Genomic DNA, 12520 nt, shown 5'->3' on the forward strand with positions numbered 1-12520 from the left:
CTAATCAGCAAGCTCCAACATCCAACTTTCGTTTTTATTGCTTATCTCAAACCAACATCCTGAATTGTGTTCCAAGCCGAAACAAACATGAGAACGTTTCCCAATAAAATAATAATCGTTTAAATAAACAATATTAATAAACAATATTTCAAGGATGAGGGTGACAGCAACAGAAAAAAAACCTCCTTTCAAAAAACCCTCCTGGGAATTTTGCATTTTTTGTTGCAAAGCAAAAATGGATCCTTCGCTCAAGGCTGCCTCTTCCCTCTCCTCTTTCCCTTCCTCCGCCTGAGGAAAGGCACTCTGCCCATGCTCAGGGGCCCTCTTTTTCTCACGCCCCGCCCCCCAGGGAGCTCTCCGGCTCCTCCTTGGCAAAGGAATGAATGAATTCCCAGCCGCAGCCGCAGCTGGGCGATGCTTCCTCCTCCTCCTCCTCCTCCTCTCCATATGAGTCAGGGGTCAACCCCTCCTGCCTTGGGGTGGGGGGGGGCTGCTTCCCTGCCCATTTTGGGGAGGGGGAGGGAGGGGTTTGGGCACCCTTGTCAGAGGAGGAGGAGGAGGAAGAGGAGGAAGAGGAGGGCAGAGGGAAAACTTCAGCCCCTCCTTCGCCAAAGTTTCTTCCCGGCTGGATCCTCACCCTTTTTTTTTGTCCCCTTGTTTTTTTTCTTTCTTTCTTTCTTCCCAGGAGCCCCTTCCCCACAGATTTCCCCCCACAAGGGAGGAGAGGGGCCGGCCAGTCCCTCCCCCTCAAAATGGCCAAATCTTATGACCACCTTTTCAAACTCCTCCTGATCGGGGACAGCGGAGTGGGCAAGACTTGTCTCATCATCCGCTTCTCCGAGGACAGCTTCAGCGGCACCTACATCAGCACCATCGGTGAGGAGGAGGAGGGGGGGGCTTCTGCAGAGACCCCCCCCTTGACCCTTAACCCCACCCCTCCCCATTGCCACCCCCCAAACCCAAATAAGAGCAGGATAGCCAGGAGCGGCGGCAGCAGCCCTCCCCCGTCCAGGGCGTTGGGTGGGTTCTACTTCTCCACCCGCCTCGCATCTCTTCCCACCCAAGCTGCAAATCCGCTATCCCAGGCTTGGGGCTGTGGATGATGGGAATCGGGGGAGAAAAGGGGGAGAAACCTGCTGGAAAAGGAGGAGGGGGCTGATCCGCGGTGTGTGTCCCCCCCCCATTTCAAGATTTGCAACACTCTTTGGAGCGATGGGAAGCTGCAGCTTTTGTGTGTGTGTGTGAATTTGGGTCTTTGGGGGTTCAGCTCATCCACTATCGGGGTTGCAGTTGGGGTCAGGAGAGGCGGCCCAGGTGCGAAACACTATAGAGTCCCCTCCCCAAGAGGGAAGAAACAATCAAAAGAAATGTCCCAATTTTGGTTTTACTCAGCACACCCTTCCTTTTTTGGGGGGAGATGGTGGTGGCGGCAAATAAAATAAAATAAATCCAAACTCCATGAGGACTAGAATCTTGGCTGAGTCGGGTGAAGCTTGACGATGGAGAAGCTCTGATTGGGCACCCTCCAAGGTCTGAGTTCAATCAATAGGTTGGGAAATGAGTCCTGTCTCCCCCCGACCTGAAAGGATTGGAGACCCCAAATCGAACACGGGGATAGGAACGATGAAGTAAACCTGGTGGAAACTGTGAGTAAGGACAAATTCCGGTTTTCTTTCCTCCCCCCGCCCTGCAGGCATCGATTTCAAAATCCGGACTGTGGAAGTGGAGGGTAAAAGGATTAAATTGCAGGTTTGGTGAGTGCTTCTAGAACGGAATTTGTCTGTGTGTGTGTGTGTGTAATTGTGGAGAAGGTAGGTGGATTATGGAGTAGGGAGTCAAAAAGGGTGGGGTTAAACGCCTCAGGCGGGGTGGGAAGCAGGACCCTTTGTGACCGTTTGGGGGAAAAAATAAATCCGTAAACACGTTTGTAAAAGAGAAGGAAGGAAAAAAAGAAGGAAAAATTATTATTTTGGAGAACATCAGCAGTTGGAAGGAAAATGGGCAGCTGGTTTGAATTGCAAGAGCCCCCCTGCAGATGGGTTAGGGAGTCCGCTGTGCATGATGGGGGTTAAGAGTCCAACGTATTGGCAAGGCTACGATGATGGGGAGAGGCGTCCGGCCGTCCAGAATTGGCCCAATTGTACTCAACTAAACCCTCCACTTTATGACGGGAATCGGGAGCAGAATTTCCACCGGGGAGCGAGGTGGCCGTTAAAGCGAGGCGGCCGTTAAAGCGAAGCGGCCTCCGATTTCATGAGAGCGTTTTAAGCTTCCCGCCGCCGCTCTTAAGCGAATCCTCCGGTCGTTTGAAGCAAACCGGGTTTCTCTCCGCTGGCTTGGCTCGTTGCGGCTCCTCGTAAATGTGCGTCGGTGGCCAAGCACCCCAGTTTTGAACGCGGGGAATTCTGTGGCCGTCGTAAGCGCGAGGATCGGTGAGAAGTCGCTCTTTTTAACGACGAGGGGAAATGATTTATTCTTTATTTTTTTTAAAAAAAGACCCATTGTTCCTTGCAGGGACACGGCTGGCCAGGAGAGGTTCAAGACCATTACAACCGCCTACTACCGAGGAGCCATGGTAAGGGGGCTGCCACCCCTCGGAGACACCCCCGGAAGGGGGATACCATCCCAAATGAGCAGCACCTCAGACATTTTGGGGAGCCCCAGAAGGGAAGAAAAAAAAACCCAGATCCAGATCCAATTAAAATAAACGATTCAGACAATGAAATGGTATAGGATTCCCTGCCTAAGCGGGGGGTTGGACTAGAAGACCTCGCAGGTCCCTTCCAACTCCGTTATCCTTTCTTCCTTCCTTCTTTCCTTCTTTCCATCCTTCCTTCCTTCCTTCTATCCTTCCTTCCTTCCTTCCTTCCTTCCTTCTTTCCTTCCTTCCTTCCTTCCTTCCTTCCTTCCTTCCTTCCTTCCTTCCTTCTTTCCTTCCTTCCATCCTTCCTTCCTTCCTTCCTTCCTTCCTCCTTCCTTCCTTCCATCCTTCCTTCCTTCCTTCTATCCTTCCTTCCATCCTTCCTTCTTTCCTTCCATCCTTCCTTCCTTCCTTCCATCCTTCCTTCCTTCCATCCTTCCTTCCATCCTTCCTTCTATCCTTCCTTCCTTCCTTCCTTCCTTCCTTCCTTCCTTCTTTCCTAACTTCCTTCCTTCCTTCTTTCCTTCCTTCCATCCTTCCTTCCTTCCTTCCTTCCTTCTTTCCTTCCATCCTTCCTTCCTTCCTTCCTTCCTCCTTCCTTCCTTCCATCCTTCCTTCCTTCCTTCTATCCTTCCTTCCATCCTTCCTTCTTTCCTTCCATCCTTCCTTCCTTCCATCCTTCCTTTCTTCCTTTCTTCCTTCCATCCTTCCTTCTATCCTTCCTTCCTTCCTTCCTTCCTTCCTTCCTTCCTTCCTTCCTTCCTTCCTTCCTTCCTTCCTTCCTTCCTTCCCTCCCTAATTACTTACTTACTTACTTAGCAGGGGGTTGGACTAGAAGACCTCCAAGGTTCCCTTCCCACTCTGTTATTCTCTTCGAAATTGGATGCCTCTGCATTGCCACGCTTTGCCAGGTGCACGACGGGGACCAATCTAGCTTCCCCACCCTCAAAATATAAGATTTGCTCTTATTAAATTGATTAAAAATAATTCCCACCCCACCCCCGACTCTGTGGTCCAAAATATCCCCTGGTGAAATAGGCACCGGATGTAAGAGGAACGACAGGAGAGGAAGAAGAGGAGGGGGGAAAAGGGGGGGAAAGGGTGTTGGGAGCAGGTTGGGGGAGGCCCAAAGAATGGGGAAGGCCCCTCTCCCAGAGTGGCCCCCCTCCCCACGGATCCCCCCCAATTCTGTCGTAGGGAATTATTCTCGTCTACGACATCACGGATGAGAAATCCTTCGAGAACATTCAAAATTGGATGAAGAGCATCAAAGAGGTGGGTGCGAAATGGTGCTGGGGGGGTTTGAGGATTTCAAAAGGGGATCAGCTTTTTTTGCGGGGGTAGATTCTCTGCAGCTAGGGGACCCCCCACACACACCCTCTGACCTTTGGCCCCATAGAATTCACCCCCCGCCCCCATCCTATCCTGTTTTCCATCCGTTCTTGATTCAGATCCGGGATGGCCAAAAAAAAAAGAGGCAAATGATGGCCAACACTGCCCTCTGGTGGCCAAAACCCAGAACAGGCTCTGAACAGAAGGGAATGAAAGGGCAGTTCCCACAGACAGAGGCGTCCGCCCTCTAGTGGCTACAGGGGGGATCATTTATTAGGGCTTATAAATTTGTTTTTTTTAAAAAAGGATTGTGCATGTTCTGTTCTTGGTTATTTGCCTTCATTGGGGGCGAGTCCTTTTAACGCCACAGTCCCCTACGCAAGATGGCCGCCTGTAGGAATTGAATAAATTAGTAAATATTTACCAAAATAGGTTGATGGTTTGTTTTAGGAATGGTGGGTGGAAATATCACTTCCACCAAAGAGAGGGGGGGGGGATGTCCATTTCTGGGATCCAGGCTTAAATGTTCTTCCTTCTTTCCTCCCTACTTCCTTCCCTTCCCTTCCTCCTTCCTACTGTCCTTCCTTACCTCCTTATCTCCCTCCCTCCCTCTCTCCATCCTTCTTTCTTCCCTTCCTTTCCTTCCTTACCTCTCTTCCTTCTTTATCTCTTCCTTCCTTCTCTATCCCTTCTTTATCTCTTCCTTCTCTATCTCTCCTTCCTTCCTTCTCTATCCCCCCTCCTTCCTTCCTTCCCCATCTCTTCCTTTTTATCTCTTCGTTACTTTTATCTCTTCCTTCCTTCTCTATCCCTCCTTCCTTCCTTCCCTATCTCTTCCTTTTTATCTCTTCCTTACTTTTTATCCCTTCCTTCCTTCCCTATCTCTTTCCTCCTTTTTAAATCTTCCTTCCTTCTCTATCCCTCCCTCCTTCCTTCCTTCCCTATCTTTTCCTTTTTTACCTCTTCCTTACTTTTTATCTCCTCCTTCCTTCTCTATCCCTCCCTCCTTCCTTCCTTCCCTATCTCTTCCTTTTTTACCTCTTCCTTACTTTTTATCTCTTCCTTCCTTCTCTATCCCTCCCGCCTTCCTTCCTTCCCTATCTCTTTCCTCCTTTTTTAATCTTGCTTCCTTCTCTATCCCTTGCTTCCTTTTTTATCCTTTCCTTCCTTCCCTCCCTGTCTCTTCCCTCCTTCTTATTTATCTTCCTTCCTTTTCTCTCCCTCTCTTCCTTCCCTTTTCCCAGAATGCCTCAGCCGGCGTGGAGCGCCTCCTGCTAGGGAACAAGTGTGATATGGAGATGAAGCGCAAAGTCTCCCGGGACCAAGCCGAGAAGGTATCCGGGTGCAGGAATCGCGGGACGGGGGGGGTGTGTGTGTGCATGCGCAGAGCGCAGCTGGCGTTGGCTTTGGCTCTCCCGTTTCATGACTTCTCTCTCGGCAGCTGTGCAGGGAACACGGGATCAAGTTCTTTGAGACCAGCGCCAAGTCCAGCTTGAACGTGGAGGAGGTGAGGGGTCCCCTTTCCCCCCCCCCCAAAAAAAGCCACACAGAGACACCTATTTGGCTTCCAGGCCCCCTTGGCTGTTGCCCCTGCGGCTGCAGGAGACGAGGCAGCCTTGGCTGGCGGGTGGGGGATTCCGGGCTTCTGCCTTCTGGGGGAGAGCGGAGGGCCAGCCCGAGCGGGGGCTTCTCCAAGTAGTAAACAGCCGGAAAAACAAAATTATGGATCCCCTGGTCTGTTTATTTTTATTTATTTTTCTCTCCTCGACTTCAGGCGTTCAATACTTTGGCTCGCGACATTCTTCTCAAATCGGTCAAGAAATCGGTGAGTGCCCCGTGGGGAAGAACGGGGGGGAGGGGGAGTGAAAACCGCCGGTAAAATGTGACCAAATCCCTCCTCTTCCTCTTCCTTCCACTCCTCTTTCTGTTTTTCTTTCTGTTTCCTCTTCCTCTTCCTCCTCCTCCTCATTCCAGAAATGGATGGACTTACATCAAAAACCAAACAGAAAGAAGAAAACAGAATTATTATTTCTTCTTCTTCTTCTTCTTCTTCTTCTTCTTCTTCTTCTTCTTCTTCTTCTTCTTCTTCTTCTTCTTCTTCTTCTTCTTCTTCTTCTTCCTCCTCCTCCTCCTCCTCCTCCTCCTCCTCCTCCTCCTCCTCCCTCTTCTCCCCTCTTCTCCCCTCTTATTCCTCCTCCTTTTCCATCATCCTTCCTCCTTTTTATCCTCCTCCTCTATTCTTTCTCCTCTTCCATAACCTTCATCATTTTCTTTCTCCTCCTCCTCTTCCTTTTTCTCCTCCTCCTCCTCCCACTCTTTCCTTTCCTCCATAATCATCCTCTCTCCTCCCTCCTTTTTCTTCGCCTCCTCCTTCTCCCCCTCTCTCCTCCTCCTCTTCCTTCCCCTTCTTGGACCATCCGGGGGTCAACCAGCTCCTGACTCCCCATCTCTTCTTCTTCTTCCAGGCTCAGCTCCCCAAGAGGCCTCCGGAACTGAAAGCCACACCCAAAACCAGCTCCAAGTGCTCCTTGCTGTAACCGCCAGCCAGCCCGTTCGGAAACATCCCTATCCCGGGCCCCGTTTGGCTTGGGTGGGGCTGTTTCTCCCCTCTGCCACCCCGAGACTCCCAGTCGTTTCGGGCTGGATCCTGGAAGGACTTGGACACCATTTCCCTGACTTCTTCATCATCGTCGTGGTTTTCCATTTGGGGACTCTGCCTTTTAATCTGTGCAGGATAAATAATAACAGATAATCCGAGTTGGAAGGGACCTTATAGGTCATCTAGTCCAACCCCCCGCCCAAGCGGGAGACCCTACACCAGGAAGAGGGAAGGAGAGTTTGGGGAGGGAGGGAGGGAGGGAGTCCCAGAGCTGAAGAGGGAGAGGTTGAAAAATTGGGGAGGGGGTATTAATAACGGGGGGTGTCGGCTTCCCCTCCCCAAATCCCTGCATTCGCCAGACATTTCGGCCAGCCGATGTTTGTCAAAGTTTGCAACTTTAAAATAGGCGAACTTCCAACTCCCAGCCTTGCTAGCTGGGGAATTCTGGGAATTGGAAGCCCACCCATCTTGAAAGTTGTTAAAATAGAATAAAAAATACCAAGCCCTGTAGCTCCGCGGTGCCTTTAAATAGACATAGGAAAGAATCAGATTGGGAATCTCACAGCGGGAGGAGAAAAATCTTTTTTTTAAAAAAAGTATATAAATATATATATTTCTGCCTGCTGGGACTCTGCACTTTGGATGGGTGGAAACCCACGAGGAACCAGTCACGTGCTGGGGGACCAATTGCCTTTTGTAAATCTGTGAAGACGATTAAATATTTGCAGGGTTTTTTTTCCCGAAAATCCGGTGTGTTGAAAAGTCATTTTCTGGATTCCGCGAGGGGAAGGGAGCCAAAAGGGAGGGAGAAACACTCTGGGAAGGGTCTTCAATTGTTCAAATAGGGGCTTCTGTCCCCTTGAAGAGAAAGCGTGGGACCACTCATGTTCCAACCCATCTTACAGGGTGGTTGTTATGGGAAAACAGGAGGAGGGAGGAGTATTGTGTATGTTGGACATCTTGAGTTACTTAGAAAAGTAATAGGCAGGAGAATAATAATAATAAAATATCCATATTCATCTCTCTGTAGATGAGCTTTTAGTACATGCTGATAGATAGATAGATAGACAGACAGATAGATAGATAGATGATAGATGGATGGATGGATTGATTAGATAGATAGATAGATAGACAGATAGATAGACAGATAGATAAATAGATAGATGGATGGATGGATGGATGGATTAGATAGATAGATAGATAGATAGATAGATAGATAGATAGATAGATGGATGGATGGATGGATGGATGGATGGATGGATGGATGGATGGATGGATGGATTAGATAGATAGATAGATAGATAGATAGATAGATAGATAGATAGATAGATAGATAGATAGACAGACAGACAGACGGATGGATGGATGGATTGATAGATAGATAGATAGATAGATAGATAGATAGATAGATAGATAGATAGATAGATAGATAGATAGATAGATAGATAGATAGATGACAGATGGATGGATGGATTGATTAGATAGACAGACAGGCATGATAGAGATCGATGAGATAGAATGATAGAATAGAATGGGAAGGGAAGGGAAGAGAAGATAATTCTTTATTGGCCAAGTGTGATTGGACACACAAGGAACTTGTCTTTGATGCATAAGTTATTAGCGTACATAAAGAAAAAATCATGAATAGATGAATCAGATGGAAAACAGTGCATAAATGATATAGATAGAAATATATAGGAGATAGATGATAGAATAGATATAATAGATGATAGATAAATATTTGATGGACAGACATGTAGGAGGAATAGGTGGATGGATAGATGGAGGAATAGATAGTAACAGTATCAGATAGAAATATAGTGGATGGATAGCTAAGTAGATACATAGATGATAGAAATATCAGAGATAGGTCGATAGATTGATAGATAACCAGGTAGATTTGGCAGCTAATAAATGCAACTATTTATTTATGGCATACAACCAAAGCGATATACAGATTCACACAGACATGCTATGAACATCTATAAATACATGTCTTAAATCCCACATATACAGGACGATAATAATTGTCCGTCCTCTTTCTCCGAGCTGCAACCGAAGACCCGAAGTGCCTGGTGGGCAAACCCCCAAAACGGACTTGAGCCCCTTTGCGGTTCGGCTGGGCAAAGAGCCCTTTTTATTTATTTATTTATTTTCCCCCGCGCGTGCGCAGAACGCCGGCCCGTCGCCTTTCTTTCCCCAGAATGCACCCCGTGTGTGAGGGCGGAAGTGCCGGGCGAGGATGGGGCCAAGATGGCGCCTGGCGCTGTGGGCGGTTTTGGGTTTGGTGGTCGCCCCTTCGCGGTAAGTGGGAGGGTGGGGGGTCCCCCTCGTGGGGTGGGGTGGGGAGAACCAGATGGGGGTTGAGGGTGGGCAGGGGGTCCTTTTAGGAGGGAGGGGCGTCTCTTTCTGGAGGGCCAATGCTCCCCAGCCAGCTGCTGCTGGGTTGGACTACAAGTCCCATGGGGCTCAGGACCACCAAGGTGGGGGTGGGGGTGGGGGAGGATGAGAGGTGTAGCACAAGCGGGTTAAAAAAAAAGAAAGAATGAGGGGAGGGTCACTGAACCCCCTTTCTAGCCCCCCCACCTCTCCTTGCTGGCTGGGGGATGATGGGTGGTGTAGTCCTTGAAATTTCGATGCTATGAAATGCTGCTTAAATGAGGGGGAACCGTTCAAAAAAATAACGTAAGGGGGGGGTGTTGCCTGCCAAAATATGGGAGGGGGGGAAAGAACGATTGGATTTTTAAATTAATTTTATTTTACAATCATTTTGGCTCACTTGAGCTCCGTCCGTTCGCGGTCCTCGACTTAGCGACGGGGTCACCCAGCCCAAAATGGCTAAGGGGAAAGAAACCTTTTTATCCAGTGAGTTTGGAGACCCGTTTCACGACCTTTCTGGCCGCCGCCGTGAGTGAATGCAATCTGACACCCCCCTTGTCTCTTCGTCCTCTCGCAGGTCGGCCGAGGGAATCGCCAAGAACGATGCCAAAGCGCCAGGTAAGGATTTCGCACTCGGCACCAGCAAGGTGGCACCGATGTTGGGGGAGGAATCTCGGGGTACCTCAAAAAAAATAAAAAGAAAGAAAAGAAAGGGAGCGGGCGCTATTTTCACCCCGTTGTCCCGTTCGGCTTTCCCCGCAGCGAGTCTGACCGGCACAACTCCGTGTTGGCGGAGGGAGGATTTCGTGGTGACGACGGAGTGCGCTCCTTGCACGAGTTTCCAGATTGTAAGTGGGGGGTTTGGGGGGCAGGGGGTGATTGGGGAGGGGGTGCCTTGGCAGGCGTGGGGGCGCAGAGGGTGATAGGAAGGAGAGAGAGAGAGAGAGAGAGAGACGGGCAGGAAAATGTGTGTCTCTCCTCGCTTCTAGAAAACCATGTCGGAATGCGGCGTCACCGGGTTTGTTGAGCAGATCAACTGCGGGCTGTCCAAGAAAGGCGAATTCAAGAGGTGGGTGTGGCCTGTTTAGGGTGGGCTTCAACGCCCAGAATCCCCCAGCCATCAATCCATGGTTTCAAGCATGCTGGCTGGGGGATTCTGGGTGTCGAAATCTTCCCCTCTTAATCTGCAGTCTGACAATTCATTTACAAGTCGGTGGATTTTGGGGGGTTCCTCCCCCCAATTCACAAGATGCCTGCCTGTGGCTGTGATACAAATCTCATCGGCAAGCTAGATCCCTCTATCGCGGCATCCTCGCCTTGGCAGGGACCCACAAGGTCCTCTAGTCCAGCCCCCTTCTCTGGGTCTCCCTCTCCTCCCCTCCCCTCCCCCCGCTGTCACCGCGGCCATTTTCTCCCCGCAGTTGCCGCTCTTTGGAAATGGAGACCCGGATCTTCTGGAAGTTTGAGGGTGCCATGCTGGGGGCCGCCGCCGTCTTCGCCCTTCTGGTGGTGTGCCGCCAGCGGGTGCTCGACGGGAAAGCCCTGGAGAAGGTGCGGAAGCAGATCGAATCGATTTAGCGTCGGTTTGCGGGCGAAACAGAGCGGGACGGATCCAGAGTTGGCCGCAGGGAGGAGCGGTCAGCTGCAGAGGAAGGGGGGGGCTTCACACACACACGCACACACGCACGCACACTCCCACGGACTGGTGTCGCTTCCCTCTTCAGGGTGGTGGCAAAAGAGGGGGTGCGTTTGGGCCCCCCTCTTCCCTGAGCCTTCACCTCTGCCCGTTGGAAACCGTGCAATTTGAACTCGCTTCCAGGCCGGGAACGTCCGCCCGTCGTTTTGAGCCTCTGGCGGCTGGAAGTGCGTCGTACAAACGGGACAACAAGCCTCTTTTCATCCTTTCCCTTGTATAAATCCCCGAATCCTTTTTCTCCGAATTGTGATTAAAGGCGTCGCTCCCAAGATTGATGGTTGTTTTGAAGTTGTGGCTTGTGGCTTTTTTTTTTTTTTTTGAGGGGGGCGAAACTTGTGGAGGTTTTTCTCGTGGGTTGAGAATCGAGCAACGTTTAAAAACTATATTTGGAGCAACGTGAAGGTCGTATTTCAGGAGTGCTGACTATAACTCCACACTGGCAACAAGAAAGGCATCCGGCCAGTAAAAAACACTCTGCTAGCTCCATTCAGTTGTCTGAACTCCACCCCACAAGGGATTGTGGGACTGTTTAAACGATGGCGATGATGATAAAAGGAATATTTCTCAGTGGAAGTGAGGTGGGCTTCAACTCCCAGAATTCCCCAGTCGGCGCAGTGTGGAATTCTGGGAGTTGAAGTCCGCTTATTGTAAAGTTGCCAAGGTTAGAGAAACACAGATTTAAAATAAGCTCAGCGATTTTGGAATAAAGGAATAAATGGAATTGCGGGGAAAAGTGGAGGGATGAGAATCAACTAGATCCTTACGGATTGTAAATCCAGTCTGCATCCCCACAGTGTTTAAACCGCGGTTAGTTTTATCCTGGGTTTTATCTTTTGCAAGAGGGAAGATGCCAACCGGTTGTGTTGATAGGTCGATGGCTTTGGACCGACTCAGAAACCGTGGTTCTTGTAGAACCCAGATAAACGTTGGGTGTGTTTGTGTGTGTGTGCCTGGATCCAGATTATAATTTGTCTTTTATTTCCAACGTCGTTGGGTTGTTTGCAGCGGGCCAAGTTCGAATATCTTTGGTTTTATGGGCAGCCTCAAATGGTTTTAAGAACCCCAAGTGGGAAGATTTAGCAGGCTGCGTGTATGTTTTATTCCAAATTAAAAGCATCCAGATTGAGAATCCTCCCCCCCAAAATCCGATTTTCAGGCCTACCCCAACTAGGAACAACTTCAAGAAAAATAAAATAAAATCCAATTTTTCCACCCTCGGTTCTGAAAAGCCTCCCCTGGCAGAAGAAAAAAAACAAACAAACCCACTCTAGACATGCTCAGGAAATCTCCTTTATTCCTCCCAAAGCCCGGCTCCAGGATTTCAGCAAAGGGGTAGAGATTCTTACCCCAACCCCCTACCCCAAAATCCCTAGCCACCCCCCAGAGCTGACCGATTGCAGAGAGAAGCAGAACAACAAAGGTGCAAAGGTGGAAGAGGGCATATCGGGCGCGTCTCACAAGCATTTGAGAAGGAAAGCGTTGCAGGTCGCTCTCCGGGGGCAGTCGCAGAGTTTGCCGATACGGGGGCCTTTCCGGACGGCGCAGGAATCTCCAAAGGAGCACTGGAAAGAAGGCAAGAGAGGGTGAAAATCTGTCTTCCACACAACCAGGAAGCTCCATTCTCTGCCTTAAGCCCAAGCAGAACCGTGCGGGACAAATGGCTAGAACCCGGGGCCGGATGATGGGGGGGGTCAGGCTAGATGACCTCGTGGTGTCGGCCTGCGAGAATCCCAAGATTCCGGGATCCGGTTCTGCAGCGGCTCTGGAGACTTGTGGCGAGGATAATCGTTCTCCAAAAGAGGGACAATTCACGGGGGTGCCCTCCCTTCTCCCCCTTAAATTTATGGGGGTGCCCTCCCACCCTACCCCCTAC

At 50.0% G+C, this 12520-nt stretch overlaps 3 protein-coding genes across 5 annotated transcripts in view; 2 read left to right on the plus strand and 1 right to left on the minus strand.

The window, feature by feature from the left end:
• The first annotated feature begins 450 nt into the window (after nt 1-450).
• On the plus strand, nt 451-7318 carry RAB13 (RAB13, member RAS oncogene family). The gene is made up of 8 exons (XM_026723334.2): nt 451-876; nt 1694-1754; nt 2515-2575; nt 3839-3916; nt 5218-5307; nt 5415-5480; nt 5748-5798; nt 6439-7318. The coding sequence occupies exons 1-8, from the start codon at nt 753-755 to the stop codon at nt 6508-6510; spliced, it is 603 nt and encodes a 200-aa protein (XP_026579119.1). The 5' UTR covers nt 451-752; the 3' UTR covers nt 6511-7318.
• A 1441-nt stretch (nt 7319-8759) lies between these two features.
• Nucleotides 8760-10935, plus strand: JTB (jumping translocation breakpoint). 2 transcript variants are annotated; one of them, XM_026723336.2, is made up of 5 exons: nt 8760-8876; nt 9529-9569; nt 9714-9799; nt 9941-10020; nt 10373-10935. In XM_026723336.2, the coding sequence occupies exons 1-5, from the start codon at nt 8815-8817 to the stop codon at nt 10527-10529; spliced, it is 426 nt and encodes a 141-aa protein (XP_026579121.1). In that variant the 5' UTR covers nt 8760-8814; the 3' UTR covers nt 10530-10935. The 2 variants fall into 2 exon arrangements, with proteins under 2 accessions (XP_026579121.1, XP_087770209.1); XM_087914083.1 differs by having other exon boundaries at nt 8777-8876; nt 9529-9568; nt 9710-9799.
• Nucleotides 10936-12032: 1097 nt separating this feature from the next.
• LOC113451952 (cocaine- and amphetamine-regulated transcript protein-like) overlaps nt 12033-12520 on the minus strand; it is a 3411-nt gene continuing 2923 nt past the window's right edge. For both annotated transcript variants that reach the window (XM_087914174.1, XM_026723353.2), the window contains exon 4: nt 12033-12209. In XM_087914174.1, coding sequence (XP_087770300.1) covers nt 12102-12209 — 108 coding nt within the window. In that variant the 3' untranslated portion in view covers nt 12033-12101. The remainder of the gene's footprint in view (nt 12210-12520) is intronic.

This window comes from Pseudonaja textilis, chromosome 16, assembly GCF_049901715.1.
Source record: "Pseudonaja textilis isolate UNSWEBS1 chromosome 16, rPseTex1.2, whole genome shotgun sequence".
Classification (NCBI taxonomy): Eukaryota; Metazoa; Chordata; class Lepidosauria; order Squamata; family Elapidae; genus Pseudonaja; species Pseudonaja textilis.